General features: G+C 39.5%; 2 protein-coding genes across 6 annotated transcripts in view; one reads left to right on the top strand and one right to left on the bottom strand.

Moving 5' to 3' along the window:
• Positions 1-7,593, top strand: part of ECM2 (extracellular matrix protein 2) — a 40,014-nt gene extending 32,421 nt beyond the window's left edge. For all 3 annotated transcript variants that reach the window (XM_034775702.1, XM_034775703.1, XM_034775701.1), the window contains 4 exons: positions 264-421; positions 1,240-1,379; positions 5,577-5,903; positions 7,003-7,593. In XM_034775702.1, coding sequence (XP_034631593.1) covers positions 264-421; positions 1,240-1,379; positions 5,577-5,903; positions 7,003-7,216 — 839 coding nt within the window. In that variant the 3' untranslated portion in view covers positions 7,217-7,593. The remainder of the gene's footprint in view (positions 1-263; positions 422-1,239; positions 1,380-5,576; positions 5,904-7,002) is intronic.
• Positions 1-17,620, bottom strand: part of CENPP (centromere protein P) — a 329,199-nt gene that overhangs the window by 98,633 nt on the left and 212,946 nt on the right. The window lies entirely within an intron of this gene.

Raw genomic sequence — 17,620 nt, 5'->3', positions numbered from 1 at the left:
TTACAGTATAGTTTTTGAACATGGTACAGTAATTAGCTGAAATTTTTTCAAATGATTGAAAATAAAAATCATTTACCACCTATGAATGGGAGTATAAAATTGTTTTCTGTGCTAAGACCCATTCAGGCAAATATATTTCCCCATTTTTTTTAATGGACTTAAGTAATGTTAAAAATTGTTACAACATAGCTCATGTTTTAATATGGTACAAGATTCTATATTACTTTATTAAAATTTATCACCAATTATTTTATTTTCTACAGAATTAAAGAACTTGGTGACCCTAGAATTAGAAGACAATAAACTTAGTGAAGCAAATGTCAGTCCTTTAGCTTTCCGTCCTTTGAAAAGCCTGTCTTATTTGCGCCTTGGAAGAAATAAATTTAGAACTGTCCCACAAGGTCTTCCCACATCTATTGAGGTAAAAGACCAAAAATCTTTATTTTTCCAGATGTATTCCTTTTCTTCTTTGTATGTAACTCCACTACCTCTGTAAAGCACAGATGATATTTTTACAGCTTAATAATTTGTTTCAAGACATATTGTCATTGGTTGCAAAGTCATTATTGCCAGAAATGTACTTATTTATTTATATTATACAAACTCCACCACAAATGGCATTCATCTAAATCTCTGGGCACTGGAAATCCTGTGTTTTGACCAACTCAGTTCACATACCTCAACTAATACCTCATTCTTATTGCAAGTTTGTCATGCCTTTCCTATATTAAATAAATATTTTTATTCCTCTTGGCAAATTTGTGTCCAGAAAACATGAATTATATTACAACAGTCTTAGCATTCAATACATCCACAAACTCATTATGCAACAGCAAGCAAAGGTGTTTTAAAAAATATTTTAAATGCGTCTGACGAAGTGGGTATTCACCCACGAAAGCTTATGCTCCAATACATCTGTTAGTCTTAAAGGTGCCACAGGACTCGCTGTTGCTTTTTAAAAATAATTATTATTCTATTAATCTGTCTTTCAAAGTAATTTATGTTTCCACAAATGAAAAGTATATTAAATTTTGAATATTAGTTTTTTCCATAATTAAGTCACACAATTACTACTACTGAGTTTATTATGCAGACGTGTTCAGGTAATTATTTTGATATCTGGAAAACAGTGGTTTTAGCATGAGAGGCCAATGACACTTAAAAATGAACTTTTTAAATCACAACAGGAAAAAATGTAAATATTGTTTTTCAAATTTTCTTTTTCAAATGTACTTGTAGGAACTATATCTGGAAAATAACCAAATAGAAGAAATTTCAGAAATTTGCTTTAACCATACCAGAAATATTAACATAATTGTGCTGAAACACAACAAATTAGAAGAAAATAGAATAGCACCTTTGGCTTGGATTAATCAAGAGTAAGTACCAAGTTAAGATTTAATTGTTTTGTTATCCAGTACTACTGGAAAACCCTACTGTGAAAGTAATATTTGTACCATGTAATGAAGCTCCTCTCATTTAAAAAACCCCCATAGAAGCTCTGTTTTAAAAATCCATGGATACCATGATAATATTCTTATGTTAACAAATTCAATTATCTTTCCATCCACATTATAATTTATCACAATCTAAGTAATATATAATATCACTTTTAAAATAACATTGTGATATCATGGGTCACTTCCACTCATAAACCAAGCTAACATTTCATTAAACCTCAAGTAGGGTGGATTGATATAAATCAAAGCTATTTAAATCACCAATTTTAATCATGATGTAAATCAGCACTCTGGACACCTTGTTTTTTACTGATCTTATTTGAATCATGTTTTGCATTTGTACTTTTTAGGGGTTTGTTTTTTTTTAAAAGAAAGATGGGTTCTTATTGATTGGTAACCATTAACATATGTTGATTTGCAACTAAATATACATTTTACACTAAATTAAGTGCTTTTTTGTGGGTCACCAGGAGGATACACTATATCTACACACTTTTATATAGATTGCCTTATATTTATTCAGATTCTTAATTTTAATATTTGTCATTATGCTAGAAAATGGTAAATAATGCATTTCTTATTTAATAGACTATGATTAATTTTGTAAATTGTGATTTGTGTCAATTTTGTTTGGATAGAAGTTAAAATTCAATTAAATGCAAAAACAGCATTTTACTTTCCTTAATTAAATAAAACTTTCTTAAAAGTGAAGGATCCATAAGACAAAAACATTTACCAAAACTTTTTTATAGCATTTAAAACTAACTGATTTATTAAACAAAGCAAATGTTATGTGTAGATAATTAAGTGAACTGATTGTTTCTGGTCACCATGTCCTTCAAGATTTTAGAACTAGTAGATCTCATCCTCTCACATCTAGTTTTTATTCATAGATTGGAAGAGAAAATAATCTTTCCTGCTTTTTTAACTGCCAATTGGCTTCTTAACAATGAATTAGTCATTGAACTGAATTAGTTGAAGAAACTGAAATGAAGAAAATATTCTCTCCCCACCTGCGGAAGAGGCTACTGCTGTCCGAAGCTGGTTTAATACTTCAACAAACTCTGGTTCCAGGTACTCGGCCAGTGACTTCCACCAGTTCAGTGATCTGACTTTCTTTAAAACTTGGTAGCGAACTGCTCAATATTTTTTAAATTTAATTTAAATTATTTTAATAGTGTATATAGAGAGAAAGTGGGTGAGGTAATATCTTTTATTGACCCAACTTCTGTTGGTGAGAGAGACAAGTTTTCAAGCCACACAGAACACTTCTTCATAGAACATTTAATAGCAAATAGTAAGTTTAGGTATTAACTAGATCTGTCAATTAATCACAGTTAACTCACATGATTAACTAAAAAAAATTAATTGTGATTAAAAAAAATTAATTGTGATTAATCGCACCGTTAAACAGTAGTATACTAATTGAAATTTATTAAATATTTTTGGATGTTTTCTACATTTTCAAATATATTGATTTCAGTTACAACACAGAATACAAAGTGTACAGTGCTCACTTTATATTTTTTATTACAAATATTTTTACAGTAATAGTATTTAAAATTTTTCAATTCACTTAATACAAGTACTGTTGTGCAATCTCTTTATCATGAAAGTTGAACTTACAAATGTAGAATTATGTACAAAAAAATAACTGCATTCAAAAATAAAACAATGTAAAACTTTAGAGCCCCTACAAGTCCACTCAATCCTACTTCAGCCAATCGCTCAGACAAACAAGTTTAGTTAAAATTTGCAGGAGATAATGCTGCCCGCTTCTTGTTTACAATGTCACCTGAAAGTGAGAACAGGTGTTCACATGGCACTTTTGTAGCCGGTGTTACAAGGTATTTAGTGTCAGATATGCTAAATATTCGGATGCCCTGAAGGTCACCATTCCTACGGCCAGCATTCCAGAGGACATGCTTCCATGCTGATGATGCTCGTTAAAAAAATGCGTTAATTACATTTGTGACTGAACTCCTTGTGGGAGAATTGTACGTCTCCTGTTCTGTTTTACCTGCATTCTGCCATATATTTCATGTCATAGCAACCTCAGATGATGACCCAGCACATGTTCATTTTAAGAACAGTTTCACAGCTTTTCACACTTTGACAAAATGCAAAGAAGGTACCAATGTAAGATTTCTAAAAATAGCTACAGCACTTGACCCAAGGTTTAAGAATCTGAAATGCCATCCAAAATCTGAGAGGGACAAGCTGTGGAGCATGCTTTCAGAAGACTTAAAAGACTTAAAAGAGCAACACTCAGATATGGAAACTACAGAACCGGAACCACCAAAAAAGAAAATGAACCTTCTGCTGGTGGCATCTGACGGTGATGAAAATTATGAAAATTAACATGCATTGGTTCGCTCTGCTTTGGATCGTTATCGAGCAGAACCTGTCATCAGCATGGATGCATGTCCTCTGGAATGGTGGTTGAAGAATGAAGGAACATATGAATCTTTAGCACATCTGGCTCATAAATATCTTGTGGCACCGGCTACAACAGTGTCATGAGAATGCCTGTTCTCACTTTCAGGTGACATTGTAAAGAAGAAGCGGGCAGCATTATCTGCTACAAATTGTAACCAAACTTGTTTGTCCGAGCAGTTGGCTGAAGTAGGACTGAGTGGACGTGCAGGCTCTAAAATTTTACATTATTTTATTTTTGAATTCAATTATTTTTTTTGTACACAATTCTACATTTGTAAATATAACTTTCATGATAAAGAGATTGCACTATAGTACTTGTATTAGGTGAACTGAAAAATACTATTTCTTTTGTTTTTTTACAGTGCAAATACTTGTAATCAAAAATAAATATAAAGTGAGCACTGTACACTTTGTATTCTGTGTTGTAATTGAAATCAATATATTTGAAAATGTAGAAAAATCAAAAAATATTTAAATAAATGGTATTCTATTATTGTTTACCAGTGCGATTAATCACAATTATTTTTTTTAATCGCTTGACAGCCCTGGTATTAACATAGGTTGTCAATTTCAAATTTAATTTTCAATAGATTACTATACTTAATGTGAATAAAAATATACAATATCATTTTTTTATTTACCCTGATCTCAAGGCTAAAGATTATGTTTTGTTCAGAGCCAAAATGAATACCAACAATAAAAAAGAAACAGTTTATTACAAAGATATACTGTACATCTCATATCTTCCTAGCCAAATTCCTTATTAGATAAATAATCAGAGGTGTTGATCACATCAGTCAATCCATATTAAAAATGGTGATTAAAATAGAACTTTTCCTCTCCTCATCCCTGACAAAGTTCTGTCTGAAGCTGGGTTGCTATTTGCTGTCCACCAGCACCCCTACTTTACCCTCAAAAAGAAACAGAAATCACAAGAAGAACTAAGAGTTAACAGACAGGGTCATGACAATACATGGAAGATAAAAAGTAACTGGGTGATATTACTTTTTGAAGAAAATATGCTTATCTTCAGGTACCTAGGTCTGATCCTGCAGCACTTATTCATATAAGCAGTCCCACTGAAGACAAACTTAAAATCAAACTTTATGTCAGTATCAATGGGACACTGAATTAAGTGAAGCAAACGGGACTACTCACGTGTGTAAGGGTTGCTGGATTAGGCCCATTTTAGTGCCACCTTGGCCAACGAGCATTAGTGGTAAAAAATGCAAAGAATCTGGATAGGAGCCATGGGAAAAGAGCTGTTAACTGTAAAGAAAAAATGGTGTTTTCTAATATAGCATACTAGTCTATTGCAAATCTGAGATGTTTATCAAGCAAAAATTAGTCCCTGGGGTTTCCTATCTCTGTACTCATATTAATACAGATTTTCCCCCCTCACAACAAAAGCATAAGAATGGCTCCTGAACGAGAAGCTCTGACTTACATTTTTGCTACTCTGATCTTTTTTCCAGAAATAATTATGTCTCTACCCACACACCATAAAATGAATGTCTTTCTATTAACAGAAACTCTCTCTCACAGAAAAAATATTTTCCCATACTTAAGCAGCTGGACTTCTTGCCACCAACTGAATGTTATTCTGTATGGAGTCCAATGTAAACTATATACTATACTCTATCATTTACATGTCCCTTTTTGTTTCCTTTAATGCAGGAATTTGGAATCTATTGATCTTTCTTACAATAAGTTATATCACGTTCCCTCCTATCTGCCAAAATCCTTACTGCACCTCGTACTTATAGGAAACCAGATTGAGAGAATACCCGGATACGTGTTTGGTCACATGAAGCCAGGGCTGGAATATCTCTACCTTTCTTTTAACAAACTTAACAATGATGGAATAGATCCAGTGTCATTCTATGGAGCTTATCGGTCTTTGAGAGAGTTATTTTTGGATCACAATGAATTAAAGTTTGTACCATTTGGAATCACAGAAATGAAGGCATTAAGCTTTCTGAGGCTGAACAACAACAAAATACGGTATTTACCAATTCTGCTGTGTTAACTGAGAATATAAAAAGGGATTTAATAAATACTACACTATATTTTAAAATATATTAACTTCCTACTCTACATTTTCCATGAACCATATATTTTAAATATTGTTAGAAGGGACTGAATCCTGAATTCCCTATTGCAATATTGTCCAAAACCATATACAAAAAAGAAGTGTGGTTTAAATCTCCCAATACTGTTTTTAAAAGTGTACAACTCTGAAGTACCAGTATTCTCCAAGTACTCAGTTTGTTAAAGATTTGGGGTCAAATCCCCAGCTACAGCTGTGCTCTGCTTGCCACAGCAGAGGAAAGCGGGGGGAAAAGGTGTCTCTAAGTCACCTTTCTACTTTTCTGATCCTAAGGCTGACCGGAGGCCCAAACTAGCTGCTGACATAACTTGTAGCAGTCTAAGGGCTGGTCTAATTTATGCTGTGTGGAGCAGACTCCTTCTCATGCAACCAAGGATCACCAGAGTGCAGCACTTTCCAGAAACATCTCCTCCAGCCCTGTCACACTCCCTATGAAGCAGGTGATCTCAGAGTAGCTACACCAACTTTCTGTCACCTTTGCCAGGGGAATCCTCAAGTGCTCCTTTAGGGCACTTTTTCAGCTGGTTTGCATTGCCTGAACAGCACAAAGCAGCTCCATGGGCTAAGAATCTTGTCCATGTTGTCAAGACAAGAATTTATCTAATAACTAATGTATTCCAAGAATTTCTTAATAAAAGATAAGTAATTATATTAAGAGGTAGCAATGCAAAAAGAAACATTCACACTGTGTTACAAAGTATCATTTGTGACGTAAACTCAGTTTTGAAATATACCAATTATGTCTACTTGAACCTTCAAGTAGCATATATCTATTAATTCAGACAGAACTGAAAGACTATCACTACAGTATAGAACTAAAAATAAAAATAACTACCTTTGGGGTAATTTATAACTATTTTTAATGCTGATCAAGTCCAAACCTTTTTTAGAAAAACCTTCTTAGTCAGTATCTCTAAAATGAACAACTTGTATGGAAGGAGCTTACTAGTACACTTTAGTAACTAAGCCAAAATGTATCTTATGATTTCACAGAACAGTCCCTCCAGAACGCATCTGTAGAGCTGTTGTCAATGATGACAATGTTGATGATGACAGTAATGATGATGAGGAGGAGGTTGAAGATTCACGTTTGGAACATCTTCATCTTGAAAACAATTTTATCAATACAAGAGAGCTGTCACCATATGCATTTTCATGCATAAGATCCTATTCCAGTGTTGTTCTGAAACCACAGAAGATCAAATAACAAACACCATATATTTTCATTGCAAAACCCATTTTCTTACCTGAAGTGACATTATTTATTCTCCATCTGATACACAGATCAGCTGATCTCCTAGTTAAAAGATGTCTCAGCACTGTTCATACACTATTATTTTCCTAACGGTGTCAATTGATATATTAGTGTATCACCTAAAGACTGCTTGATTTGTTTAGTTTATACTGTTAAATATACATATACACACATGCAAAAATATGCAATTTAATAAGGGACTTTTTCAAGTACTATTAATAACATGTCAACTTGAAAAAGAGACTAAGTGGGGATATGGTAGAGGTTTATAAAATCATGACTGGTGTGGAGAAAGTACATAAGTAAGTATTGTTTACTCCTTCTCATAACACAAGAACTAGGGCTCATCAAATGAAATTAATAGGCAACAGGTTTAAAACAAACAAAAGGAAGTATTTCTTCACACAATGCACAGTCAACCTGTGGAACTCCTTGCTAGAGGATGTTGAGAAGGCCAACACATTAACAGCATTCAAAAAAGAACTAGATAAATTCATGGAGGATAGATCCATCAATCACTATTAGCTAAGATGAGCAGGGATGGTGTCCCTAGCCTCTGTTAACCAGAAGCTAGGAATGGGCGATAGTGGATAGATCACTTGATGATTACCTGTTCTGTTCATTCCCTCTGAAGCACCTGCTTTGGCCACTGTTGGAGGACAGGATACTGGGCTAAATGGACGTTTTGTCTTTTCCAGTATGGCCATTTTTATGATGGCAGTAGGGAATGATTATAAAAGACTCACACCTTTTATTTTCCAGATAATTATTTTCAATAATCTATTGGCCTGCTCCTCTGAGGGATATTATAAGAAACTGCCACCCTGTTTTACCAGATAAACTGCTGATCCTGAATGATCTTTTCTTTTTCTGAATGGATGAAAGAGAAGATGGAACAGGGTTGCCCTTTAAAAAAGACCTCTATGTTGTAGTAGGCAGCACACAAAAGAGTCTGAAGTCACATGTGCACATCCAGGTTTTTACCCCTTCCTCTGGAGTTGAAATTATTCTGCAGTCGGGTCTGGTGATGCAGATGAACATATGGATATTATTTCCCACTTTTACTATGCAAATTCACTATGTAAATTAATGCACACAAATATAGGATTCATACATAAACAGTCAAGGACCAAGAGTTTTTTGTTTTAAAACTTAATATCAATAGCTATTATATACAGCATATATAGTGCACATACACAAGGCAGATTACTCTGTTTTCTCTAAAATGGAACAACCACTAATGTATAGAAGATAGAATCCTGTTAATTTTCTTTTAATTTTTCTCTTATAAAATTAGATGACTATACATGAAGCACAATTATATTCTGCCTGACTGCAAACCAAATTATGTATAATGCACTGCTTGTAAAAACTGGCGTGGTATGTGGCCTTTTTTGTAAAAACAACTGCTTTGGTTATTTTGCTTGGTTAAGTATGGTCATACAGGTATGACATACAGATTAACTTTTTTTATACAATGTTCTACTTTTCACAACTTTATTTAATAATTAAAATATTTTTGCATTTGTACGCATTGAATCCTTTAGGTTTCTCAGTAGTATCTAATACACAATGTTCTGTGAACAAAAAGTAAGTGACAAACTACATTTTCAGAGCTTTTTTTCAATTTAAATTTTTTGGCGAGGATGACAATATTATATACTGTTAAATAAGGTCTAGACTTAAGAGAAAGTATATTAAAAAATTACAAATCAAAACACTGCTATTCAAGTTTTAAAAGGAAAAGACAACACTGAAGTTGTTTTTCAGCACTGTTAAGAAGTTCTCGCTAAAAATGCATCCGCAAAAAACATATTGAGCATACAAATCTACCCAAAAGAGAAGTTCCAGGAACATAAGTCTCTTTATCACAGAGCTTTGTGTATTGTTAAAACAATTGTAAGCAAAAGAGTGCATGGAAAATCTCATTTAATATATTGGAGCCAGAAACAGGAATTTTAAAGATGTGAATTAGTATAAATTATGAAAAGGTTTTTGAAATATCTGATCATTTTAGGTGGTAAAAAGTCCCTTACGTACATTCATGTATTTTCTTACATACTGTGATAGGAGAGAAAGGGACGCGTATTTTATATATTACATTTTCATAACTGGCTATTTTTTCTATTCTAATTCAATCTTTTAGGAAACATGTTCAAAAAGGGCAACTCCTTCTAATAGAGAGACCAACTGCAGAAAGGGAATTGGAAATATAGTGGATAATTTTTTTAAAATAAAATTTTCATAAAGGACTGTCATTAATGGCAAAACTCCCATTGACTTAAAGAGGAACAGAATTGGACCCTGGAGTATTAATGACTTAGGATCGCCTCTCTGATTCCTCTAAATATTTCAATGTATATCGAGCATGGGCAAGTTAGACTTATTCATTCCTCAAGCTTTTGCTCTGTATTACCCAACCAGCTATGTCATTAGGGAAATTAAATAACAAGTGTATTCTTAATTCTAACATCTAACTGTGGAATATGTTTGAACAACATCATAATATAATAAAACAAGAGAAGAAATACATATATATTTTGCAGAAGGGAAAAAGCTTCTCACATACGAGAGGGCGGGAGAGGGAAGGAGGAGCAGGGGCATGTGAACACTGCTTCGGCTACTCCCAGTTGAGAACTCTTCCTCCTTGACCGCAGGGAGAATATTTATTGCTCCCAGCCCTCCACCCCCAAAGCTCCACTCTAGCTAGTGGGGTGAGAGTTCTCTTCGATCCTCAGGAGTTCTTTGCATGATTTTGTGGAACTGTCAGAAGTCATAGATAGTGGCATAAATGTTTTCAACCTTTTAGAAGTAGCTAGGTCATGCAGACATCACAAGAACATCTACTGAAATGGCTTACTTGTATCTAGTTATTCAAGTAACAACACACATTGTCAGCATCATATCTATTTTTGGGTGTGTGGAGGTTACTGCACACAGGGATTACTTTCAAAAACTTTATCACAAGTATCCAATACCAATTTCTTCAAAATTTCATTGCCATTCAGGTCAAAATGGCCAAAATTACAGTTCTGCATCTCAAATAATCATGTACACACTTTGCTGTTCTATTTTCAATGGCCACAACATTATACAAGAAACTTAACAAATCCATTTGAATCATTTTTTGAATTCTCTAAATTTTAATTAATATTATTTGTGTCCCTGTGCCAGTTATAGGTCATTGATAATGAATGCTATTGAAGGGTTTCACTTTTCATCCAAGCTAGGCAAAACTGTGCCTGAAAGGCCTGTAGCATAGGATGGCACAGTGTACCACTACCCAGTGTCCTAGAGACACTGGATCAGATTTTCAAAAATATTTAAGTGTCTAAAGAGGCAGATAGGCACCTACTGGGATTTTCAAAAGTGCCTAAGCAGGTGAGGCACCTAATTCCCATTGCTTTCAATGGGACTCAGGTACCTAACTTGATTAGGCCTGGTCTACACTATGAGTTCAGGTCGACTTTAGCAGCGTTAAATCGAATTAAGCCTGGACACGTTCACACGATGAAGCCCTTTCTTTCGACTTAAAGGGCCCTTTAAACCGGTTTCTTTACATCACCTCCGACGAGGGGATGAGCGATAAAATCGGCCTTTGCGGGTCGGAATTGGGGTAGTGTGGACGGAATTCGACGTTATTGGCCTCCGGGAGGTATCCCACAGTGCTTCATTGTGACCACTCTGGACAGCACTCTCAACTCAGATGCACTGACCAGGTAGACAGGAAAAGCCCCGTGAACGTTTGAATTTCATTTCCTGTTTGCCCAGCGTGGAGAGCACAGGTGACCACGCATAGCTCATCAGCACAGGTAACCATGATGGAGTCCCAGGATCGCAAAAGAGCTCCAGCATGGACCGAACGGGAGGTACGGGATCTGCTCGCCATATGGGGAGATGAATCAGTGCTAGCTGAATTCAGTAGCAGTAAAAGAAATGGCAGTATTAGAAAAGGTCTCCAAGGCCATGAAGGACAGAGGCCATAACAGAGACGCACAACAGTGCCGCGCGAAAATTAAGGAGCTACCGCAAGCCTACCACAAAGCCAGAGAAGCAAACGGAAGGTCCGGGGCAGAGCCGCAAACTTGCCGCTTCTACGCGGAGTTGCATGCCATTCTAGGGGGTGCAGCCACCACTACCCCAACCGTGTGCTATGACTCCCTCACTGGAGAAACACACAGGGAAGAGGGTTCGGGGAACGAGGAAGATGAGGATGGAGGTAATGTAGGTAGCTCACAGCAGCAAGGAAGTGGAGAAACCGGTTTCCCCAACAGCCAGGATATGTTTGTCACCCTGGACCTGGAACCAGTAATCCCCGAACTCACCGAAGACCCTGAGGGCACACAGGGGACCTCTGGTGAGTGTTCCTTTGTAAATATTACACATGGTTTAAAAGCAAGCGTGTTTAATGATTAATGATTAATTTGCCCTGGCAATCGCGGTCAGTACAGCTACTGGAAAAGTCTGTTAATGTGTATGGGGATGGAGCGGAAATCCTCCAGGGACATCTCCAGAAAGCTCTCCTTCATGTACTCCCAAAGCCTTTGCAAAAGGTTTCTGGGGAGGGCTGCCTTATCCCGTCCGCCATGGTAGGACACTTTACCATGCCAGGCCAGTAGCACGTAGTCTGGAATCATTGCATAACAAAGCATTGTAGCGTATGATCCCGGTGTTTGCTGGCATACAGACAACATTCATTCCTTATCGCTCTTTGTTATCCTCAGGAGAGTGATATCATTCACGGTCACCTGGTTGAAATGGGGTAATTTTATTAAGGGGACATTCAGAGGTGCCCGTTCCTGCTCTTCTGATAGAGCACAGCAGAATGCGTGGAGGCAGTCAATGTCAAACATCAGAAAAGCACAATATGAACGAGAGGAGAGGTGGCGAGCTGAATCACGGGATGAACAGAGCAAGTTGCGGGCTGAAGATGATAGGTGGCGTCAGCTTGCAGACAGAAGGCAAGAGTTGATGCTCCGGCTGCTGGAGCATCAAACTGATATGCTGGAAAGGCAGCAGGAAAGGCAGCAGGAGCAGAGACCGCCGCTACAGCCCCTGTGTAACCAACAGCCCTCCTCCCCAAGTTCCATAGCCTCCTCACCCAGACGCCCAAGAACACGGTGGGGGGGCCTCCGGCCACCCAGTCACTCCACCCCAGATGATTGCCCAAGCATCAGAAGGCTGGCCTTCAATAAGAGTTAAAGTTTTAAAATGCAGTGTGTCCTTTTCCTTCCCTCCTCCCCCACCCATCCCGGGCTACCTTGGCAATTATCCCCCTACTTGTGTGATGAATTAATAAAGAATGCATGAATGTGAAATAACAATGACTTTATTGCCTCTGCAAGCGGTGCTCGAAGTGGGGAGGGGAGGGTGGAGTGGTTGGTTTACAGGGAAGTCGAGTGAACCGGGTGGGGGAGGGGGGGCGGAGGGTTTATCAAGGAGAAACAAACAGAAGTTTCACACCGTAGCCTGGCCAGTCACAAAACTCGTTTTCAAAGCATCTCTGATGCGCACCGCGCTCTGCTGTGCTCCTCTAACCGCCCTGGTGTCTGGCTGCGCGTAATCAGCGGCCAGGCAATTTGCCTCAACCTCCCACCCTGCCATAAATGTCTTCCCCTTATTCTCACAGATATTGTGGAGCGCACAGCAAGCAGCAATAACAATGGGGATATTCTTTTCGCTGAGGTCTGAGCAAGTCAGTAAGCTGCGCCAGTGCGCTTTTAAACGTCCAAATGCACATTCCACCACCATTTGGCACTTGCTCAGCCTATAGTTGTCCTGACTCCTGTCCAGGCTGCCTGTGTACGGCTTCATGAGCCATGGCATTAAGGGGTAGGCTGGGTCCCCAAGGATCACGATAGGCATTTCAACATCCCCAGCGGTTACTTTCTGGTCCGGGAAGAAAGTCCCTTCCTCCAGCTTTCGAAACAGAGCACAGTGCCTGAAGACGCGAGCATCATGTACCTTTCCTGGCCATCCCACGTTGATGTTGGTGAAACGTCCCTTGTGATCCACCAGGGCTTGCAGCAGCATTGAAAAGTACCCCTTGCGGTTTATGTACTCGGTGGCTTGGTGCTCCGGTGACAAGATAGGGATATGGGTTCCGTCTATGGCCCCACCACAGTTTGGGAATCCCATTTCAGCAAACCCATCCACTATGGCCTGCACGTTGCCCAGAGTCACTACCCTTGATATCACCAGGTCTTTCATTGCCCTGGCAACTTGGATCACAGCAGCCCCCACAGTACATTTGCCCACTCCAAATTGATTCCCGACTGACCGGTAGCTGTCTGGCATTGCAACCTTCCACAGGGCTATCGCCACTCGCTTCTCAACTGTGAGGGCTGCTCTCATCCTGGTATTCTGGCGCTTCAGGGCAGGGGAAAGCAAGTCACAAATTCCATGAAAGTGCCCTTACGCGTGCGAAAATTTCGCAGCCACTGGGAATCGTCCCACACCTGCAGCCCGATGCGGTCCCACCAGTCTGTGCTTGTTTCCCGTGCCCAGAATCGGCGTTCCACGGCATGAACCTGCCCCAGTAACACCATGATTTACACATTGCTGGGGCCTGTGCCTTGTGAGAGGTCTATGTCCATGTCAATTTCCTCATCACTCTCGTCGCCGCGCTGCAATCGCCTCCTCGGCTGGTCCGGGTTTCGCCTTGGCATGTCCTGGCTCTGCATATACTCCAGGACAATGCGCGTGGTGTTCATAGTGCTCATAATTGCCGCTGTGATCTGAGCGGGCTCCATGATCCCAATGGTAGCTATGGCGCCTGGTCTGAAAAAAAGGCGAAAAACTAGTATCTGACGGACCAGGGGAAGGAGGGAGGGAGGAAGGGAGGGCCGAGTGATGACATGGCATACAGGTACAGGGAATTAAAATCAAGAAAGGTGGCTGTGCATCAGGAAGAAACACAAACAACTGTCACACAGAATGGTCCCCCCAAAGATTAAACTGAAAACCCTGGGTTTAGCAGGCCGTTGATTTCACGGAGGGGGGGGGGGAAGCAAATGAATACAAAACAAATCTATTTTTTACATCTTAAGCTGGCAGCCGACGGTGCAGCATGACTGATAGCCACTGCAGTACGACGACGACGGATACCAGTCGTAATATACCATCTTCTACCAAAAGGCAAGGGGCTGGTGCAATGCAGCCCTACGGCTACCAGTCATGCTGCACCGTCTACCGCCAAAAGGCAGTTAGCTGCTGCTGCTGTGTAGCAATGCAGTACCATGTCTGCCGGCACCCAGATGACATATGGTGACGGTGAGCTGATCTGAGCGGGCTCCATGCTTGCCATGGTATGTTGTCTGCACAGGTAACCCAGGTAAAAAGGCGCGAATCTATTGTCTGCCGGTGCTCTGACGGAGGGGGAAGGGCCTGACAACATGTACCCAGAACCCCCCGCGACACTGTTTTGCATCATTTAGGCATTGGGATCTCAACCCAGAATTCCAATGGGCGGCGGAGACTGCGGGAACTGTGGGATAGCTACTCATAGTGCAATGCTCCGGAAGTCGACGCTAGCTTCAGTACTGTGGACGCGGTCCACCGACTAGAACACTTAGAGCATTTTATGTGGGGACACACACAATCGGCTGTATACAACCGATTTCTATAAAACCGGCTTCTATAAATTCGACCTAATTTCGTAGTGTAGACATACCCTTAGATGCTTTGCAAAATCCCACTAAGTGCCTATCTGCCTTTTTAGATATCTAAAAAGCTTTGAAAATCTGGCTTGTTGTGCCTGCTTGAGAAACAATGCCTCTTGGACAACAGGGGGAATGAGCCACTTTACAGGGTGCAGCATAACATTTATGTTATGTGGGAAGTGCTCTGCTAGCCAGAGTTATTAACAGTTGGGCATTGAGTCTTGGGGCCTCAGGTAAAATCCTGGCCCTACTGAAGACCATGGCTGGGCTGCACCATGCAATGTGTCTCTGCTGCTGCTGGGCTGGGTCTGGACAGCGAGTCTCCCCATTACCAGTTGCAGTGATCTATCAGAAATGAAGGGGTGGGACCACCATTCTCCCTGGCTGGTGCAACAGCAGGGCCAACAGAAAAAAGCCAAGAAAGCCAGAACTCAGGGTCTGTAGCTCCCAACCTGGGACTGTGGGTTCTGAGGCCAACCAGAATCAGGAACAGTTGAGAGGGATGTGATTGTTTCAAAATCTATTTTGAAAAAGTACTTGCAGATAAAGTTACTTATGCTTTAAATACCTTTAAAATGTGCTTAAATACAAGTACAAAGTACAGAATGTTCAAAGTGACTGCACACAAGTATGTATGGAACCTCAAAATACTTATATACATAAATACAAAGGTACTTAAATAGATGGGGACACTTGGCAAAACCCCCACTGACTTTATTGAGGCGTAGATTTCATCCCTCATGCTTGAAAGCTAAGGACTGTGTTTATACCTGGTCCCTGCACATGACTAAGGCCATGTCTACACTAGCGAGCTTACAGCAGCACCACTGTAAGATAGCTCATGCAGCCGTTCAATGCTGACAGGAGAGAGCTCTCCTGTCCACTTAATTAAACCACATCCAACGAGCAGCAGTAGTTATGTTGGCAGGAGAAGCTCTGTCAGCGTAACTTATGTCTCTCAGAAGGGTGTTTTTTTCACACCCCTGAGCAACGTAAGTGCTAGTGTAATAGCCTAAGGCTACACTACAGAGCTTGCAACTGCATTGTTGTAGCACTGCTAGTGCAGATGCTCTAAGCTGACCGGAGAGAGCTCTCCCATCAACTTAATTATTCCAGCCCCCGCAAGCAGCAGTAGCCATGTCAGCGAGAGAAGCTCTCCTGCCAACATAGCACTATCCACACGGGCGCTTAGGTTGGTGTAACTTACGTTGTTCAGGCGGGTGGCTTATTCACACTCGAGTGATGTAACTTATACCAACGTAAGATGTAGTGTGTACATAGCCTCAGTGAAGGAGGAAGAGTGGGAAGGGAAGAATGGCAGAGAATTGGGAAAAATCCAATCATCCTTGTTTGAAGCAGGTATGTATAGTACAGGGCAGGTCCCTTCCTGTCACAGGGCTGGGTTCCCTAGATTCTTACTGAAAACAGTCATCATGCACACCAGTGAGAAGTTCAGCACCAAGTGGTTTATTTACAATGGGCTTTATACAGGTTTGTTCCCCAGAGCATAAGTCTTTACATACTACCAAGGCCCAGGGCAGCAGTTGGGGAGAGATCTCACCTCTCTGAGACCTTAGGCTTCTCTGGCCCTTCCTTCTAGCCTTCCCCCTCAATGATGTCTCTTCCTGCCTCTTTTTTAACTGTTAGCTTCAATCACCCAGCAATTAGTTAATCACTTAGTACTTAAACTACTACCTCATCAATTTACCTCATGTGGGGACCCTTCCTAAAGGTACAGATTGGTGAGTCAGCTTTAGGTTACTAACACCCTTGCACACTTCTCTGGTACTAAGAACAATATTAAATTTGTCTTTGTATTTATTCTTACTCAGGTAAAAGATACAGTAAAAGCAACTGTTAAATTAGCTATTACTTAAAATCATGAATAAGTCTTATGTGCTCTTAAGTACAATCTCATATATTGTGTACTTCCTTATTAAATTCAACAAAAGGCAGCTGAATTATCAGATGATAAAAACATTTTGCATTTTAAACAATGTTTTTCAGTCAAGTATCTAAAACTGCTATTCAAAAATTAAGTGTTTGTCTGTGAGCTTTAATCTAGTCCAGGGGTTCTCAAACTGGGGGTCGGGACCCCTCAGGGGGTTGCGAGGTCATTACATGGGGGGTCATGAGCTGTCAACCTCCACCACAAACCCCGCTTGCCTCCAGCATTTATAATGGTGTTAAATATTTTAAAAGTGTGTTTAATTATTGGGGGGGTCGCACTCAGAGGCTTGCGATGTGAATGGGGTCACCAGTAAAAAAGTTTGAGACCCACTGATCTAGTCCTCTTTGACATGGAACTAATCAAAGCACATAAATGAACTGATAATATATGCCAGCAAGATGCACATGGAAAATTAGTCTGCAGCAGCTAGTGCAGAGTAGATTCATACCCCAGTTTGCTGAGAATTAAATGCTGGGATAGACAAACCCTTAATCTCACAATGTATTTGTGACAAATGTTGATTATACTTAACTTTCTGTAGCTAATACAGCAACTATCACATATCATGGTGATGATAAAACTATGAGAACCATGCCAGAGTTGCCTTTTTTGTATTGCTTTTTAATGTAGCATTCAAATCATGTGCAATCCTCTATAACACTTTTGTGAACCAAAAATAAATGTTATTGTCAAGTTTCTAATTTCAAGCCTTTTATAATTCTTCAGATAACTTCTAAAACAGCA

Source organism: Trachemys scripta, chromosome 7 (genome assembly GCF_013100865.1).
Source record: "Trachemys scripta elegans isolate TJP31775 chromosome 7, CAS_Tse_1.0, whole genome shotgun sequence".
NCBI classification, from domain to species: domain Eukaryota; kingdom Metazoa; phylum Chordata; order Testudines; family Emydidae; genus Trachemys; species Trachemys scripta.
The sequence above is the reverse complement of the archived record's forward strand: the minus strand, read 5'-3'. Positions and strand labels throughout refer to the sequence as shown.